This window comes from Aplidium turbinatum, chromosome 11 (assembly GCF_918807975.1).
Source record: "Aplidium turbinatum chromosome 11, kaAplTurb1.1, whole genome shotgun sequence".
Taxonomy (NCBI): Eukaryota; Metazoa; Chordata; class Ascidiacea; order Aplousobranchia; family Polyclinidae; genus Aplidium; species Aplidium turbinatum.
The window spans coordinates 10219490-10239551 of NC_137482.1; the positions used below are offsets into that span (position 1 = coordinate 10219490).

General features: G+C 36.0%; 1 protein-coding gene across 1 annotated transcript in view; it reads left to right on the plus strand.

Moving 5' to 3' along the window:
* The window catches only part of LOC145780185 (protocadherin Fat 4-like), a 38800-nt gene that overhangs the window by 11546 nt on the left and 7192 nt on the right, over positions 1-20062 (plus strand). Inside the window, exons 12-46 of the mRNA XM_082591892.1 lie at positions 2676-2943; positions 3375-3593; positions 4037-4168; positions 4286-4438; positions 5793-6042; positions 6245-6480; positions 6693-6935; positions 7277-7488; positions 7825-8044; positions 8421-8601; positions 8926-9056; positions 9194-9304; positions 9540-9703; positions 9894-10104; positions 10360-10520; positions 10764-10881; positions 11229-11355; positions 11429-11594; positions 11751-11896; positions 12111-12203; positions 12317-12422; positions 12884-12983; positions 13244-13437; positions 13631-13881; positions 14121-14235; positions 14485-14611; positions 14728-14875; positions 15316-15472; positions 15765-15903; positions 17693-17809; positions 17926-18141; positions 18466-18657; positions 18857-19006; positions 19154-19271; positions 19699-19948. Coding sequence (XP_082448018.1) covers positions 2676-2943; positions 3375-3593; positions 4037-4168; positions 4286-4438; positions 5793-6042; positions 6245-6480; positions 6693-6935; positions 7277-7488; positions 7825-8044; positions 8421-8601; positions 8926-9056; positions 9194-9304; positions 9540-9703; positions 9894-10104; positions 10360-10520; positions 10764-10881; positions 11229-11355; positions 11429-11594; positions 11751-11896; positions 12111-12203; positions 12317-12422; positions 12884-12983; positions 13244-13437; positions 13631-13881; positions 14121-14235; positions 14485-14611; positions 14728-14875; positions 15316-15472; positions 15765-15903; positions 17693-17809; positions 17926-18141; positions 18466-18657; positions 18857-19006; positions 19154-19271; positions 19699-19948 — 5922 coding nt within the window. The remainder of the gene's footprint in view (positions 1-2675; positions 2944-3374; positions 3594-4036; positions 4169-4285; positions 4439-5792; positions 6043-6244; positions 6481-6692; positions 6936-7276; positions 7489-7824; positions 8045-8420; positions 8602-8925; positions 9057-9193; positions 9305-9539; positions 9704-9893; positions 10105-10359; positions 10521-10763; positions 10882-11228; positions 11356-11428; positions 11595-11750; positions 11897-12110; positions 12204-12316; positions 12423-12883; positions 12984-13243; positions 13438-13630; positions 13882-14120; positions 14236-14484; positions 14612-14727; positions 14876-15315; positions 15473-15764; positions 15904-17692; positions 17810-17925; positions 18142-18465; positions 18658-18856; positions 19007-19153; positions 19272-19698; positions 19949-20062) is intronic.

Consider the following 20062-nt stretch of genomic DNA (forward strand, 5'->3'; position numbering starts at 1 on the left):
AAATCTCTTCCTGGTGTAGCCTATGCTTATTGCGTCAATATTAGGAATCAATCGGTTTATATACAAGTAAAAAGAAATAAATCTGATAAATAGACTAGTCTAACATGTATGTGAATGGTCCAGGTAGGCGAATAATCTATAGGCAATTTAAACCAAAACATTCCATTTATTTGTGTCCAATGATGTGGCTATGTGTTTAGTTTTGGCAGCAAAATTTCAGGACGTTGTCGTTGTCTTGATGTCTGGTTTTGATGCCACGGCTTCTGAATTTAAACATTGCATGTATTTAACGATTAAAGTAGTTTTTTAGCTGATAGAAAACTAGATGATTGCGTGACTGTTGCAGGGTACAAAAAAACAAAACAAATAAACAGCAATAATTTGAAACGCTTAATGTGATTTGCATTTTGTTCAATTTTCTATTTTGATTATAATTCTCATTTTTAGTGTTTATCTTTTTAATTGGGTAAACAGGAAACTTTGCGAAAGCGTTCTAATTGAAAGCGTAAAAGTTCTTGTGAATGCAGAAATGTGGGAGATTCAAAGCGATTGTTTGAAAATATATGTATGCTAACCTAGAGAAGAGGCTATCAAAAGCCCGAGTCCAGGTTTTTGATTTGGAACCCAGGTCTGGGTTAGGCTCACCGCTTCGTTTGTAAAAGGATAGTCTATTGCAGATGTGTTTGAAAAAATAGGGGAAAGCCTATCGCTCGCCAAAAGTAAAAACGTCATAAATCATTCATTGTTCTGCATTGAAATTGAAGCATTTTAATCGAATTTGGGTTTTTACGGTTGCGGCACGTAAATTTTGTAAAATCTCATTTTGTGTCCTGTCGTCTTTCCGTGGTGATCGTGATTTAAATTAACTTTGACGTTTTTGGTTGTTTGTATTTTAAGAACTTATTTGATGTTTGGAAAAGCTGATACACTTTGCATTCAATTTCAGATGTTCATACGAAACTACACTTTTCATAGAATAGGCTGCAAAGTTATTATTTTGATAGCTAATTATGTTAAATTTTTTCAAGAGGGTGGTTGTTAAACAACAGACTAAAATACCTTTGATTTAAAAAAATCACAAAAAGTAAAAAACCTCTTTAGCCTGTAGTAGTTCAACGCCGTTGTGATCCATGATTTCGTAATCACTACTCTTTGAACGTAGATCTTATGTATAACTATAAAAGTATTCAGAATGAGCTGTTTCAACCGTATACAAAAGATGTGGTTTATTTTTGGCCGAAGTTTTCATATGTCGATTTACGTTGATGGTAATAATTGAAAACGAATGGACGGAAAACAAGACCGAGTGACTTGCAAATTTAAGTGCAGACTTCATTGTGGTAACACTGCTTCTCTCGGTACAGGCACAGTAGAAATGTTTTGTAAACTCTGCGTTAATGACTTGCGTTCTACTCGTTTTATCGCTAATATTAGGGTTAGTTTCTTTATGGATCAATTCGAAGTAACTACGATTACTTTCTCCTTTGCTCACCGAGGCAAAGCTGAGCTTACGTTGATAGCAAATCCTGTTGAGAAGTAATATAATTAGCTGAACCAAAGTCAATGAATCTCGTTTACTTTATGCAAATTGAATGGAATATTGGAGAAACAACTCCATCAGGTTATAGTCGATGTACAATTGTACATGTCAGTCATAACTGCTTTCAAAATTAGATAAATTTTACCGTTTTTAAAGCGTTTTTTTGTTTGTCGAATGAAATTGTATGGTAATAACCCAGACAGCAAAATCCGTCATTTTTGCATTGATTCAACATTGATTATAGTGTACTGATCTGAGTTTGTATAGTGTTGTATCTGAGTTTGCTGAATATGTGTATTTATGCTCGCGACAAAATAAATGTCAATCAATCAATCAATCAATATCTTTGCTGTACATCGGTCACTTAAATGGAGAAAAAACGAGTAAACAAAAATCATTTAGAAACAATGGCAGTAGAATTTTGTAAAAGTAATTTTTTTTACTTTTTTTCGGTTTTATTTAATGGATTAGATGAGCTTACTCTCCTATTCTTTTTTGATATAGGCTGGTTATACTTTTAAAAAGAAGACAACCGAAATTCAAAGTTTCAAAATTTTATTCGCTAACAAAATCATATATAATGGTATTATACAAGATAATCTGTTAGCTGTAGAGACTGTAACAAAAAGTTCAATAATTGCAAGGAGAAAGGAGCAATACTTGTTAGAGGTCCCAAAACATAACGTCTGACTTGTCGTTTGAGCTCGTTTTAAACCGCATACATGGTGTGGTGATATCGCTTCTTGGAGAAAAGATTACATAAGGAGTCTATGGCTTGCGTTTTCTTATAAATCATACGTCGTGCTTTGTGGCCCTTTGACGGTTTAATTTCCTCGTGACTTGTTTTCAAGGCCATGTGAAGTGACTGAAGTGTGCCTATCATTGTTACATTTCTTTGTTAGCGAATAGTTATAGAGACGTTGTGCCATGCTTGGTATGCTGGCCCCTACGTAAGAACTTTTCTTCATAGTAGGCTAATGCAAAAAGTGTGACACTGCAAGGCAAGCATTGTATACACTTCCTTAGATATTCGAGAAAATGATAATTTAGATTAAGACTACTGTACAGTAGTTTCTATTTGTTTTATTTGATAAAACCATCTTTCTGCACACCTTGACGATTCAATCTTTTTCAGGTTGTAGTTTCTGTTCTTGATGCAAACGACAACCCCCCGTTGTACCCTCAGCCTACGACTTCAGAGTTGTTTGTATCGGAATCGACACGTCCGGGATTCATAATCTCCTATCCTCGAGCAATTGATGCTGATTCTTCTTCCACAATTGAGTATTCCTTTCAATCCGGCACTGGATCTTCCGATTTCAACATCGATTCCGCAAATGGAAAATTGACTGTTGGAGCCGCTGGTCTTGATCACGAACGCATTCAACAATATAATTTAATTGGTAAATCAAACTTTAAAGTTTTCTGTCGACAAGTAGAGACGGGCAAGATCACCAGTTTTCATGATCTTGAAGATCAAGATCACTAAAAATACGTGGTCTTAAAGATTAAGATCAAGATCACGTCCATCTCCGTCGACAAGTAGGTCCTCAGACCTCGTATAAGTTGGAAAAATGTATGTACAATGCTCTTCAACTTTAACCCAAATAGCTTCCTTGCTTTTGCTTCAGCGATGATGTTATTTGATTCGGTGGCATGGGATTCAAATTGTGATTTAACAAAATTATGCCTTCAACAGAGTAACCTTACTGCTTTTTTGCATTCATTGTTTATTGAAAGGTAAAAGTATGCAGCATGTGATACATCTTGCGAGTTTAAGGGAAGTATAAAATAACAATCTTTCGTGATTTGACACACTTGGATTGGTTTTCAGTGGTTGCCAGCGATGGTCTTCATCAAACCAGCACAGAAATTCGTATTCGAGTTATAGACGCGAATGACCATGCGCCTTCCTTCCCAAGCCCTTACTTTGTGTTTTTCATCAAAGAAGGCTTCAGCACGCCACCTAGCAGTGGAAGATATGTTGGTTCCGTTCGAGCAAGTGACGAAGACTCGGGCTTAAATTCGATGATAACTTATTCCTTTGTAAACGGTCAGAATCAATTTTCTTGAGCTTTAAATTTCTTTAGAGTTAAATTCAATCGATCAATTTTAATATGGCTTTATGGTTTGTTTGCTGAGAATTGCTTTGATAATGTTTACATTTTAAACTTTTCTATTTTGTCTGATCCAGTGTATGCATTACTTTGGTTTATTCTTATTACTTTTTCTGAGTACTACAATATATAAACCAAACTATTAAAATATATCGGTGGCTGAAGAAATGGAATAATGATGAAAAATTTCAACTTGGTTTTTAACTTTGAAAAAGATTCCGAACATATCACACGCTATCAAAAGCCGAGTTCGATTTTTATCTAACTATCACTGCATGGTTTGTAGGGTTTGCTTACATGTTACAGGTTCAACAAAGCAAACTCTCTACCAAAGCTTTAGTTATAACTGCAGGCTACTAAGTTGATGCACTTTCTGCAGAAAGCAACCGTGGTCGATTTTTCCTCAAACCAAAAACCGGTTCTATCCATTTGAATGCCTCATATCCTCACGAATTCGATCGAGAGACTCAAGACTTGTACGTTTTCCGTGTGCGAGCCACTGATGGCGGAGGTGAGCTCCGAACCCAGATAGTGCGTCTTCATTTGAAATTGAATTTTGTAAAGTATAAAAATTGACTTGTATTTCAACAAATTCATTTTTAACGTATTCTCTTTATTTTTGCTGAAGGTCTTTACGTAGACACCGATGTGTATGTGAATGTTGATGACGCCAATGATAACTCTCCCATCTTCCATCAACACAACGGATATGCGGAGATACCAGAGGATGCAGATGTGAACTCCCACGTGGCAGAAGTAAAAGCAGAAGATGCAGATATAGGTAAATAAACTGGTGCGATAACTGGCTTCACACAAACAGAAATTGTTGTTGTAATACAAAAACTTTCTCAACCAGAAAGTATTAACTTGTTGTTCTGTATCTGTAAGTACGTCAATAAACTCTCATTTACAAATGTCTTTGCGCAAGTCCTTGTCAACATTGGGACCTTTATTTTTCTTGCAATGGCTGCAGCGTGCTTATGATAAAATATGTTGTAAAAGCAAAAACGAATGAAATGTCTTGAGGTTTCTCTGCTGTTTCGCTCACCTTTAAAATGAGCATCTCCAAAATTAATAACGTACATTTTAATATAGTATTACCTACAGTATTAGTGCAAATGATGGCAAAGGAAAGAGTGGTAAGATTTATATTATTTACTATTGCACTTGTTCAACGTACATTGAGAACTTTGATTGCGCAAGAGTTGAAAAAATTGGAATGACACAGCAAAACTGTTTCAATTATTACGCAATGCCGTTTGTGTCGGTCGACAGTTTTAACTGTACGTTGTCTCCATCACACGGGCTGCAAAGTATACTCGTCTTTTATGTAATTTTATTCGCTCTGAATATACGCATTGCCAAGGTGCAAAAAAGGTCTGTTAAGCATGAAGACGATTTATGCTTTTATTTTTTAATGTATTGAGCAATCACTCCAGCCACTGCTACAGCAGCAAATGAACGACCGTAAAAGTTCAAAGTCTTCATCGTTTGTCAACTAATCACTACGTACAAAACGTTTTTCATCATTGAAATAGCGTTAAACATTTGTTTTTAATACACTGCATAATGTGCGTTTACGTATACGTTTGCGTTTACGTACTGTACGTACTTACACATACTGCACAATATAAAATATTAACAGTTATTAATATTTTTTGAATTAACAGCTTTTGTATGGACGACAATTTGTCATTAGTTTAATCAGCGAGTTATTAAGAAAGGTTTCAAGTGAGAAAATCGATTTTAGATTTACGTTTTGAGCTTAAAATTTGACATAAAATCGACAGTCATGCAATACAGTATATTACTTCCGTCAATGTACTTTCTGGTGTGATTACATGGACTCGTCAGTACGTTATTTATAAATGAGTATAAAACAAAACAATGCATTCAATTGCTGAAGAAGGTTTCGTTTAAAGCCACAGTCTTGTTTTATGAACTGACTGCTGTATACCCCTAAGACAGTGCTCATCTTCATGGTGTTAAAAAGAGCAGTTATCTATCAACCACGAAGCCTAGATAAAATGCGATTAGCCTATGCCTTGAAGTCAAATGAGGCCAGCACGCCCAAGTGATAAAACTCTTTTGATCGACCCATGTACGATCTTTCAACCAAACTGTTTTTTTTTCAGGGTTAAATGGTGTTGTGGAATACAAGCTTATTGGTGGCAACGCTCAAAGTCATTTCAGGATTGATGCAACCACCGGTGTCATAACAACCCACAAGATGCTAGATCGTGAAACACAAGCCGTTTATCACCTGGTTGTTATGGCAATGGACTTGGCACCTCCTGCCACTCGACGGTTTACACTCACAAATGTAACCATCAACTTGCTGAACGTCAATGATAACGCGCCAGAGTTCATAATGCCGGGTGTTTGGTAAGTACTCTTCATGCATTACCATTTATGTTCGTTTTTGAGCGATATTTGTTTAATTCTAATGTTGGCACAGGAACAATATTCACCCAAACATGACCTTAATCAAATTATTTAGGACTTTTCTTTGATCTGTCATCATTTAATAGTAGCCTCTTGAGTTTATAAACATAAAACAAACATTATGAAAAACTTATGTTCGAAGGTATGTTCCTGAGGACGTGGAGCCTTTCACCGACGTAATGCGGATAGGAGCTTACGACATGGATGACGTCATTTCTAACGTCACTTCAAACTTCAGATTTACGTTGTCAGCACAAAATCCAAATGAAGGAGTGTTTGAAATAAATGCTCAAACCGCATTGCTTCGTACGAGTGGAAAACAATTAAATAGGGAAAGTATAGAAAAGTACACATTAACAATTTCCGTTGATGATCAAGGTAATTGATTGCTTGTTTACATTAAATTTTGACTTTTGGCTCCGAATATTGGCAAGTTACTGTAGGTTGATATGACGTATGCTTTTTTGTATTAGTTTTTTTTGGGAAAGGTAAAAAGTGTCAACTTGAGGCTATGTTTGAAACACGTTAAGAAGACCTCGTTTAAACTTTTTCTCACAAAATGGTTTAAAAGCAAATAATTACATTGTCAGGCACTCCACTTCTGGCCTCGTCTCGGGACATAACAATAACCGTAACTGACGTTAACGACAATTCTCCAATTTTTGACTTCAACTCCATTGATTTGAGTGTTCGAGTTTCTGAAGATTTAGCTGTGGGGAGTGAAATAGCTCAACTACGAGCTACGGATATCGACAAAGGCTTCAACGGCATGGTGCATTATCGCTTGAAGCATCAATCGAATTCTCAAAGCTTTGCGTTAGATGAAAAAACAGGTAGGCCTAGGTAGTTTTGTAAACTAAACTCTTCAAACGCATTACTGGACTTTGTAAAGTATTGCTGGAAAAATTTAAAATAAAGTTTCAACTTCTCCAGTTAACTTACAATCTCAGAAACTGAAAATTGATTGATTGGCTTGTATATATTGCATTTTTTTTAAACATATTTAAGCGTGTCAAGAATTTTTCATTTTACACTCCAAGCACTTTTAACATAAGGCAAACACTTCTTATTCCTAATCAGTCACCATCTAAAACGTACAAGTTTGAAACATATGTGATGCCATTGGAAGTGAGAGATGTAAATTTTGAGTTAAAGTATTTTTTCTGGAATCAAGGTTTGATCTATCTGTCGGGTTCACTCGATTATGAAATAGCAGCGAGCCACGTGTTGGTAGTTGAAGGTTTTGACTTGGGAGAACCAAGTTTATCAATCACGACCAATGTGACAGTCGAAGTGACAGACGTGAACGATTGCTCACCGGTTGTGTCACCGGCATCTGGCGTTGTAAATGTTGACGAAAATGTAAATGCTATGGAAGTTATGCAGGTATGACAAAGTTGTAGTATAAACCAAGTACTTCAAAAATAACGTCGTTTAAGGAACAGTTGGATCTTTATAGCATACCAAAGATGTTATTTGAGATGAGCTTTCACAGATATGCCTGAACTGAACTGACTTAACACGAGTCTATATCAATTAATTCTCAAAGATAACTTCATTATTGTTGTTTATTACTTGATGCCAATATTTTATAATGTGTAATTCTTAGAAACAAAAAGAACATCCAGTTATATACATGAAGATATAACGTGAAATAAAGTTATAGAGATTGTTTTTGTTCTTTGCTCGTCATATTTTTCAATTCTATGCATCACCCTTCAGTTTCATTTGTCGGATTGTGACACTGGAAATGGGGGTAGAGCGGACTTTCGGGGTGCCATGGTAACAAAAGCAACAAAAGATGGCGTCGATGTTTCTGGAGACCTCGACAATCTTGGGACTCTCTTCACATTATCAGGAAGTGGGCAACTGATGCTCGCGGGATCTGTAGATAAAGAGAGTGTCGATAGTTATGCAGTACTTGTGACAGCTGTCGACAGAGGTGTGATATGATGTTTCAGTTGTATATCATACATATTTTGTAGCTAATCATGGATTTGTAATAGTTTTGAAGTTAATGAACCTGGTGATGAATATTATTTAAAACTGGTACCGAAATGTTCATAACGAAAAAATAACATAAATTTTCATAACGAAATTTTCATAGAACAAAATGGAAGAAATTCATAAGTGAGGTCACAGCTGATCAAACATGATCAATCTGTTATAGAAGAAAATAGCATTTGAAGATTGTAAAATGGTCCTGTAGCCCAGTCGTAAAGTAGATCTAGTCCTTTCAGAATGACGCAAACAGATATAGCATAAGTTTGTTATAAAGTTTTGATTTAATGTTTGGTGCTTACACATTACTATTTCAGGTTTTCCTTATTTGACTGGCACAGCATCTGTTCTTGTCGTGGTGAATGACGTCAATGAATTTGATCCAGTGTTTCAACCCGATAAATTTGAAACCTCCGTCACTGAAAATTCTAGCATTGGAACGAAAGTGTTGACGGTTGAAGCGCTAGACCGTGATGCTGGTCACTTTGGGGTGGTCAGGTACAGTTTGCCTCGACGCTAGGTCATTGAGTTAACTCTTTAAAGAAATGTAAAAATTTAGTTTCAAGATTTTGACTAAACAAAATACTTGCATAGGTTATATTTAGCTCCGTTATCTTATTTGAATATAAAAAAAATCGCCATGGTCAATGTCGAAATGCGTCTTAAGTTCTTATCGATAGAATCTGTAGTTGCAAAATCCTGTGTTCAACACTTCAACCAATAGTGAATAAAATGATAAATCTGCTCAAGAAAAGCTGGAGTAACGTCGATTCGGCGTACTGTACAGTGTGATTAAAATTGACAAAATTGCATCCAATTCAGGTACAGGCTTCTGACTGCTGATGTTCCGTTTATTGTGGATCCCACCACCGGAGATCTCATTATATCAGCCGCACTAGATCGAGAAATTGAGGATACATATGAACTCACCGTTTCTGCTTCCGATGATGAAGGTTGGTTTTATATATTTTTAGTGTTTTGCTCAAATTCATAAAATTTATAATACATTGAAAAAGTTTTTTTTATAATTTTTGTGCAGGCAGTTTGTGTCCCTACATGTTACCGTAATTAAATTGCTTGGATCTTGCAGGATCTTCTACGAGGTCTTCCTCAGCATCAATCACTATCAAATTACAAGATGAAAACGACAATGAACCTAAGTTCAGCCTTTCATCCTACAATATTCATGTGGCGCCGGAAAGTGAGTATCAAAGCATTGTGAGTTGAAAAAGGGATCATTAAGTCTATGTGCACAAGCATTTGAATGAACTGAATTATTATCTCCAGTCAATACTTTAAGTTTTTCGAGCTTGCGAGAATTTTCTATCTTACAGTGCAATATATGTAGTGATATTTAAAACATAAAATTAAAGGCGTCAAGACTTCATATCTTCTGTGTTTTATCCTAGCTTATTAACTGCTGGTTACTGTTGCAGAAAATAAAGTATGCGGAGTTGTTTCCGCCAACGACGCTGATCAAGACGAAAACGGAGAAGTTGAATATTCACTAACTTCTGGACTTCTGCCTTTTCAAATCGATTTAAATTTAGGTCTTATTTCGACCACATCGTCTCTAACAGACTTATCATACGCATTCCAGGTATTTATACAATGTACAATAATTAAAAGAAAATTCTCTTTACTTGTCAAGTTATCTCCACAAAAGTTGGTTTAAAGCACTCTTCCGCAAAAGATTAAACGATAGATAAGTCTGCTGGGGCAAACAAACAATTACTGGTAAATACGTAGGTTTGTTGTTTGTTTACATAATATGATATTGCTCATTGCAGGTCAGAGCAAGTGACAAGGGCAGTCCATCGAACAGTGCACTTGCCAACGTCACAGTGACCGTTCATTTCGGACCATATCCAACTTTCTCATCGAAACCAAGCTCATCAGTTGAGATCCTTGAAAATACGCCACCGACTAATGAAGTTGTGCATCATTTTCAAGCAACTTCTGAAAGGGAGAATTCTTCACCAATTCGATTTTACCTTGCTGGTATCGCCTATATTATACTACAACATATATATACCATTACGGTTTTACGATTACACACATATTTTGATTACAATTGATTTAAAGGCTCATTGATATTTTCATAACATTAGTAGGCTTTCCTATAATTCGTAATTTATCATGCAGTTCTTAAGACTACAGTAGTTAGTCTACATTGACCCATGATTGTGTAATAGCAGGGCTGTTTTTTTTTTTATCATGGAACATAATTTAAAACAATGGATATAAAATTTTCAGGTGGAAATAAAAAGAACAGTTTCGTTATCGATCATGAAAGTGGAGACGTGGAACGATTGAAGAGCCTTGACCGGGAGTCGACACCGACATTTCACTTACTGGTGGAAGCAAGAGACTCAGGATCTCCTAGTTTGTCGATCTTTTCCTCATTAACGATTAACGTGAGTGAAATCTTGTATTAAAGAAGTGATTGTGAATGTTGTGGACAAATTTAAAATTGCTAGAAACACTTTCTTTAGATTTCAAGCTGTTAATGTAGCCTACTCAAAATTAGACATGGTTTTGTGAACAGATTAAATTTATTTTCACAATGCAATTTTATTCAGTCATTTTATTTAGCTGCAAATAAATCACATGTCTTTTATGTGATCTTTGCAAAAATATTAAATAAAATAATCTTTAAGGTCCTTGATTCGAATGATAATCCACCAATGTTCACAAAGAGCTTGTATTTTGGGACCGTGAAAGAAGATGAAATCAAGAGCAATATAGCAACTGTGCTTGCTCAAGACCCTGATGAAGGTGATATTCAAAACCAATAACTTCATTGTTTTCTTTATGCAATATTTGAATATTTTTTCACAGGTTTGTGGGATTAGTGTGCATAAATGTTACTCTATATTAAACGTTTTTAAGCCAAAAGAAGCAATTACATAAGTGACAGAAAGAATCGTTGTTGACATAAAGTAGAACTAATAAGTAAGTTCTTTAAATTACAATTTGTATTGCAAATACGTTTCCATTTAAAGATTACTTATTGAGCCTTTCAAACTGCATTGGCCTCTTTGAAAATACGTCCCAATTACGATGACATAACTTTCATAAATATGTAAGAACTTGCTGCGATAATTATGTTCGGTTATTTACAGCTGCTGGTGGAATGTTTGAATACGTCTTGGATTTGACTCAAAGTGAAAGCCCGGAAAAGTTCGATTTAGATTCCCGTACAGGAGAACTCAAAAATCGAGTTTCATTGGACAGAGAAGAGAAAGAATCGTAAGTTGTTTTTCTCATAACCTTCAATCAACACATAGTAACTCTAAATGACCCCTTTTCATATTTTCAACAGATACTTTCTCATAGTCCTAGCAAAAGACAAAGGTACCCCGTCACTGACAAGTGAAACGACCATCAAAGTTTTTGTAGAGGACATAAACGACAATCCACCTTCATTCACGAGACTGTATAGCGTAAGTGTCAAGGAAGATGCTTCGATTGGTGATTACGTCACATTGGTAAGTGGTTTTGAGTAAACGTTATAAAGTAGGCTTTAAAATATATAAGCCTGTAGCCTACATCTCTAGAACACTCAAGACAAGAGTTGTGGCGCTATGTCTTGTTGTTCATTAGCTCAATATCGAATTTCTGTTAACGAGGAATGTTTAAACTAGGTGACCAGTACCGACCTGGATTCAAAGAAAAATGCTCAAAATCGCTATTCGTTGAGCAAGACCTTGGATTCTGAGATGTTTTCTATTGACCCAGTCAGCGGCGTTCTGACGATTCACAAAACGTTGGACCGAGAAAGTCAGTCAAGGTAATCGTTTGCACAAGTCCCGAAGTGTCTTTACTTGTGTCGTTTTTAGCGGTAAACTTATTAAAAACTATATTTTTACACATATTTTGTCGATTGTGATCGAGTTGAGCATAAGCTACTGTATTTGTGTAGCCTAATGTATATTTATTTGCGCATTGATACCACAATATAGTACATTTAAATAACACAAAAATTTTCCTTCTAATATGTTTAGTTACAATCTTCAAGTAAACGCTGGCGACAGCTTCTGGACAGCTCACACATCGGTAAAAGTAACAGTGACCGACACTAACGACAACCTCCCAAAGTAAGTGTTGCGTAATCAAGAAGTTGCATTAATTAAAGTTGTATTAGTATGCTGAACTGCATTTATGTATGTTTTCGAAAAACTATACCTTTTTTCATCTTGCTTTTATTCAGGTTTGATAAAGAGAGATTTGACATGGATGTTAGCAGTGGTCTTTCAGCTGGCTCGTTTCTACTGGCTGTTGCAGCTTCAGACAAAGACGAAGGAATAAACTCAAGGGTAGGGTTAATAATGCTTATCAAAAAATAAAGAGCCCAAAATGTAAATACTAAACTCATGTTCATGTTAATAAGTATCTGCATTTAGGGCTCTTTATATTTTGATTAGGCATTCCAACCATTTTGCTCTTGGATTAATACTTAAATATTTTTTGATGTAATTTGCTTCACATCGCATGTAAAGTACAATAGGCTATGTCTTGTGATGGACCGTTCATTCATATTCATGTAATTTATGCCTCTGCAGTGAACTATAAAGCGCAGAATCATTTTCAATTTCTTTTTATTTTTAAATCACAAATAAAAAGGCATAGGCTGCTACATGCATTATTTTCTGTTCAGCAGGAGCTTACACATAGTAACTATGCATGTAAAATTTATTATTGCCAATATTTTGAAGTTGGTTTCTTTATCTCTAAAACTAATGATTTAGTTTGAAGCAACTTTTTTTTTGCTTTGCAGGTATGGTATTCCATACAAAAATTTTCTGATTTCTTCACTATCAGCCATACAAGTGGGGAAATATTTGCAGCCACACAACTAACCTGCTCGTCAGCTCCAGGTAAATACATCCTGCACTGGTTTTTATTACATGTCTTATAATAAACAGTAGGCTACCGTAAAAAGGAAAGAAGAACTTGTGTTTCAAATTCAAATTGTCCATTGTCCTTCATGTCCAGATAGTCGGCACAATATTAATTTGTGCAACTCCTTGTTATATCTTGATTCCAAGAGTTTATTTTGACCAAATTGTATATTGCATTCATTTGTCAAAAAGTTCTGTTACTTACATTTTTAATCTTTACACGTGTGATTTTTCAGGTTCTTTTACCCAGTGTCCCAGAACGTACAAATTACAAATTTCAGCGATGGATTCTGGCAAGCCCTTTCCGCTGTCGTCATCAACTGTAGTGACCATTAATGTTCACGCAGAAAACTTGCTCAGCCCTATTTTTGATTTCCAACCGATGCTTCTTCCTATTGCTGTTTTGAAATCGACACCTGCTGACACCGCCGTGAGTGAAAAATGGCAATGTACAAGTCAAGTTGTCACCTATAGCGTTTTTGACGTTTTTTGGGTGACAGCTTGTTATTGTTCTGAGCATAGTTTGGTCATTATTTATTACGTAGTATAGTTGATAACACATTCTTCATCTCACCGCAGTGTACACTCGTATGTGTGTTCTCATATTTCTTGTCTTCCAATAGATCGTGAATGTATTAGCATCTGACCAGGACACAATAGCCACCTCCTTAAAATACACCAATGTCGGAGGCACTCATAGCGGATACTTTTCTGTCAACGCAACATCTGGTGAGGTCACAACGACCAAATCCCTGTCGGGATTTTCTCTTTCATCCAGACTGACAATAGTCATCAGAGCAACGGACGATGGATTTCCCCAAAAGTTTTCTGATTTTACTCTTTCTGTGGAAATATCTGGAGAAAACAGTAGAAGGTACAATGTACATACATTTCTGTATTGTATAGTACGAGTTTTTTTTATTGTTGCAATGCAAAACAGCTCCGAAAAATTGGTAAAGCATTAAACAATCTGACGAAAAATAGATGCTTTATATTGAGCTTGTATTACTTATACTAACCAACAAAAGAATAACTTAGACTTATTTTTGTGATTAATTTTCTTGCAAGAAGTTTGATTCTTTTTGATAAAGCGTGGTGTATGTTGCATTATAGGCCTTCGTTTGCTCGTCGATCTTATATTTCGCCAGCGATCCGCGAAGACACCTCCATTGGGAGCTTTGTTACCTCGGTGTCAGCGACCGACACTGATGACGGAATAAACGGAGAAGTAGATATTTTTTTTTGTTTGAAAGCATTGCAATTTACAGTTATTTATATGCCAAAACTATAAATTTAATTTTCCATCGTAACGCTTTATTTTCACAATAAATTACCAGAACCACGTTTTTAAGTTTGCTAAATCACTTGAGCTATTGCTTTTTAACTTACAAAGCATATGCTGCTTTATAAAGTGGACCAATAAGTTTAAGTGGGTATAAAGTTTGTAAACAAAACTAAAAAAATAAATGTGTTGTAGGTGTGGTATTCCCTTGTAGAGGAAGATTCCAATAAACCTTTCCGTGTCAACATCACAACTGGATCCATCTATGTAAAGTCAGCACTTGATTATGAAATAACCCCTTCTTACACATTGACGGTTGTGGGTAAGTGGTTAGTCACCTCTCGTTAGAAACATAATTGTCGATTGTGTAAAAACTTTTAGCAGTCAAATGATTTCTTAAAATTTAATTTGAACTTACTGTAAGTTGGAAATTTTCAGCTTACGATCGTGCTGTCAATCCGAAAAGCGCTGAAGTTGCAGTGACAATTCCAATTCTTGATGTTAACGACAACCCACCACTTTTCAATGCTACAAGCTTTGTTGTCTATGTGTCTGAAAATATACAACCCGGGCAACATATTACAAGGTAAAGGTTATTCATGTTGTGTGCAGCGTTGCACGTGCGTACTTACGCAAACTTCTATTCATATAACTGACAATAGTACTTAGACCTACTAGGCTACGTGACATGACTAAAATTTATTTGATTATCTAAAGTATGCATTGAAAAAAGTTAAAAAAGTTGAGATACCCCTTGCAAGTCCAATTAAAAGCGAGACGTAATGACAATGGTCATAAAGTGCAAAAACTGCGAATAATCGTCATTTTACAGAACATCGATTGTTAATGACAAGAAAAGATTGCTTCTTGCAAGATTCCCTCTATTGTATGCAAAATAAGAACAGGACAGAGCTTCCTGTTGAAAATTTGAAACTATCAATCACCGATACTACTTTGAACATGAAATTGAACTTTAAATGAATGGAGAGTTAGTGTTTTTATAATGTGCTTGTTTGTTTCTTGCAGAGTGACAGCAACAGATGCTGATTTAAATGAAAATGCTGTCGTCCATTATGGCATTTTTCCTCAAGATCACATGGTAGCTCGTCGCCTAACTGGCGATATTTTTGCAGCTCAGAATACATATTTAGATTACGAACAAAGAAATATCTACAAGGTGTCGGTAAGTTTTCACAAAAAAAAGTAGTTATAGTAAATAAAAAAATGGTGCCAATGAGATCCTCGGGGCCCAAATCAAGACACTTCTATAAAGAAGCGTATTGTATCCAAAGAATACGCGTTGGTTTCTCAAGCTTTCGGGCCCCAAAACATCCCGGGCCCGGGTCCATTAAGTGCCCCCTGCACCCCTGTCAATGCTACTATTTATGGTAACAAAAATGAGATGATAGATTCTCCAAATAGAAAAATATTTTATTTTGCCTAGTAGATTACTTCACTAATTGGTTATATTACAGATAGTAGCAACAAATGAGGAAGGAAACAGTATCAACGACACGACTCAACTGACGATAAAAGTGACTGATGAAAACGAGTTTAAACCGCAAATTGTAAACTTTCCTTCTACAGTGGTATCATCTGTAAACAGCATTCCAGGTAAGTAATTTGTTTAGTTGATGGAAAAAGTCTTATCCTCGGACTAAAGAATCTTCTATTAAAATCTATGCTAAATATTCTACACTCTTTCAATGCCTTTGATTCAGCGACATGGATTTAGTCGAAGTTGAAGCTGAAGCATTCTTGTTTGTAGGCCTACAGTAAATTTTTCTACCCTTTAAGTAGGCTACAACTTAGTGCAAAATTCAATTGAAGTGCGCTGCTCAACTGCACGCACGGAAAGATGAACCACTGCAGTTTTGATCGTGCCATTTTTTTATGTAGATTGTTTAATTCTGTAGAATTTTGACGCGAATTCTACGTAAAGAATATCTTTCTCACTGGCGCCAAACAGTGGATTGGATTATTATATGCGTCGCTCAGTTAATACGGTTATGCGCCTACAACAGACAGAAAAACAAGCCAAGTAGATTGAATCTGAACGCGGTCTTGAGTTCTGTTAGTTTATTGTGGCAGATAGGTTGCAAGATTACAAGTCAGAAGATCACAAGGTCACAAGATCACAAGTTGCAAGTCGAAGGTTCAGTCACATAGGTTGCAGGTCGCAAGGTCGGCCACAAGGTTGCAGGTCGCAAGGTCGTTTAACAAACTTAGTGGGCAGATATAGGCTACTTCAATTCTAGATAGAGCTGGTGATTATAGTTCAGACTCACCGAGACAGCAATCAGGGCTTGAAGTGATAATCCGTACAAACAATAATCCAATAATAATAGTCGTAACAGTCATACAGCAATTGATTCTACTAGTGCATCTTATTCAAATAGAATACAAAATTTACAGTTAGTAAATGGTCAAGAAATATTTAACATAAAGTTTCTCAATTTATGCTTTAAGAGTTAAGATTTAAACATCTCGTTTTACCAAATGCAGCTAATACAAAACTCAAAGAGAATTTCTGGTCTACGCTCTCAAACGTTCGCTTTGCTAAGCCTTTTATGCTGAATTGCTGATATTGCAAAACACAAAGAAGATGCGCTATATAAAGACAACGATAAGAAAAAATAGCTTCAGTAATATGCCTTGGTTGAAGAAAGCAAGCGGATAACAATCGTTCGCTGACGTTCATACAACATCTTTCAAGATGCGGCGAAAGCTTCGAAGAAATGTTGTGCTACACCAAGTATTTACAATTCACATACAGACAACGACATTTAGACGTTGAATTACCGTTGGCCGTGCTATGCCAACGTTTAAATGGATGATGAAAAACAACGATTAATTTTCAGCCCACAAGATGACATAAATTGTTTTTTAGAGCAATAGAAGTTAAAAATAGCATTTTAAAACAACACACTACAGATATTCTGGTGCCGTTTTATGAGTCACAATCCCTGCAAGCCCAGTCTCTTGTCTAGAAACTGACAGCAATTATTTAACTTGTTTTTCGGGAAGAATAAGGAATTGCTAAAAATGTAAATTGTTTTTGTACAATTCGATAGACAACTAACTCCGTGGAGAGAGATATATGGATTTAAGTAAACACAAGCTTTATGTCTGTAAAAGTAACGTAATAATTCTATCAACACGAAAACACGATTGACGTTTCAGAGGTTTTCTTAAAACAACAAAGAATAGAGTGGCTGCTACTTGACATGTTATTCAAATCGATTATAAAATTAACAAATTCCTTCCTTCCTGTAGATCCTTCGATTTCGCTATTAGAATTACAATGAGGCAGTCCTTTGTATTGATTGTTAGTGGCTGTTTTTTAACAGTCTTTTTTCTATTATGTAACCGTGTTGCTATCATCAATAGATATATTTTTAAGGAAAACTTCTTGCTCGACTCAACGCAACTGATCTAGACGGTGGCGAAAGTGGCCAAGTGTATTTTGTATTAGCCGGATGGAGTGAAGGCAAAGGCTTCTATGTGAATTATAAAACAGGTTCGTAGCCTCTTTTAAAAGTATTTTTAAGTGTAGGCTACTGCCAAAGTAATTTTCACTTGTTGTCTTGCTCAGGTGGCCATTACCCATTTTGATCAATCTAACGCACTTTTTAGGTGAAATCTTCGTGTCCAAAAATGCAAATCTCGTCCTAGGAGATGTCGTAGAACTAAGTGTATTTGTTAAAAATCCTGGTGCATCCGATCCGACAAACGTGTCGCCGGTTGTCTTGTCAGTTAGAATTATTACCGACGAATGCCTTCAAAACCCTTGTCGAAATGGTGGGAGCTGTCGAGATCAAGTGGATGGATTCAAATGCGAGTGTCTTCCAGGTGCATATTAACGTATTTTATTCACTACTTGACAGAACTACCAGCTTGTTTCCCAAGAAAGCAAAATATACTTTTCAAGCATAAAATGTTACTCAACAATGCTCAAAACGCCATAAATAGCCAACAATAGTAAAACGCCAAAACGATTTGTTTGCTTTTGCTTCAATTACCATTTTGTGCTTTCCTTTCTGCTCATTTTAGTGACTTCTGTTGTCATTGGGCTCTGATCTACAGTATTTTAAAGCATTAGTCTATCACTGTTTGATTGTTCAGTAGAGTGCAAAATAATTTTATAGACTAGGTTTAACAAAAACTGCATTTCAGGATATACAGGAAGTCTATGCGATACAGAGATAAATGAATGTGATTCCAGCCCATGTAAAAACAACGCTCGTTGCGTTGACCTTGTAGGTGATTTCAAATGCGAATGTCGCGTTGGTTATTCTGGGAAAGTTTGTGATGTCGACATTGACTTTTGTGCCCAGAATCCATGTCTCAATGGAGGAACTTGCATAGGTAGGTTATGCTCCCAACTGAGTATAATTTAAATTGCTAGAAGATGTGTTCAGTGTTGTTACAATCTGAATTTAAAATGAGAATAAGGATTTATCTGGTTTATGATTTTTGTATAACAATATAGGCTACTGCAGTCAAACTTCATGGAAAAGTGATGTTATGTTGTAGAACCATAAAAACGTTTGATTTTGTTGTGCAGATGGCATTTCGTCTCATTCTTGCCAATGTTCATTCGGCACTACTGGATTAAACTGTCAGCAGAACAGCCTCGGTTTTGAGCCTCTTTCGTACCTTGTCCTTTCCTCACTTCATGAATCGTCAAACCAGATTGAATTTGAGTTTGCAACAGGTAATAATTCGTACAGCTAAAAGTTTAATACATTTTTGCAGACTTAAATTTCAGTTTACAAATCGATTGCCAAAAAAGAATGCAAGACTATAGCAACATTCTTCTAAAAAAAATAGTTGAAGAAATTAACAAAAAGTTGTATTGCAGTGTCTTCATCTGCTCTACTTTTATACAATCATGCTGGAACGAGTCAATCTACATTTGTAGCTCTTGAACTTTTAGAAGGAAACGTCCGTCTGTCCTACAACATTCCTTCCGCTAGCAGGTGAAGCTTTAAAATTATGATTGATAAGCATCAGCGATAAAATCAAACATGAATACCAACAACACTGAGCGTGGGCTACATAGTAGAAACTGATTTAATTGAGTGGAGCGAGGAAAGTTATTTGAAAGCTTAATCCTGGCAGTTTTGCATACGGTACCTGTAGAGGTTTTGTACCACTGACGCAGGCCAAAGCAAGCCGGAGCTCAACCCGGAAGTTTCGCTTAGGATCTGGCAGTTATGTATTGTGTTATGTGTAATTTGTGTATCATGGAAACAATTTGCAGTTTTGAGTTAAAGTAATTGCAAATCTAGCAGATGAAACTCAGCCAAAATACCTACGCGCGAAGAAACTACATTTTCTGAAGTTATGCACATTTAGAAACTAAGCATTAGAACATGTCTTTTAATGATTTTATCTTTCTTTCAGCACTGTTCGTATGAGTATCGGTGAAAATTTATCGGACGGCTTGTGGCATCACGTTGGTGTGTCTCTGGATGAATCAAGAGCTAGCATTGTTGTGGACAACTGTAACGTTGCTACAGACACCAGCAACAGTTGTTCTATTACACAAAATATTCCTGCAATTACAAGCAGCCCCTTCAAGGAGTTAACGGGTCAATATATTTTCGTCGGTGGAAATAGAAACACTTCTGACATTATCAGTCATCCTAACCAAGTAAGGCATATTGTAGTCAGAAGTAAAGTTAACCATACTTACTCATATGTAGGCCTAGATGCGTCAAATTTCTATGTACAGTAAATCTAGGCTTCTGCAAAGACTACTAATTAC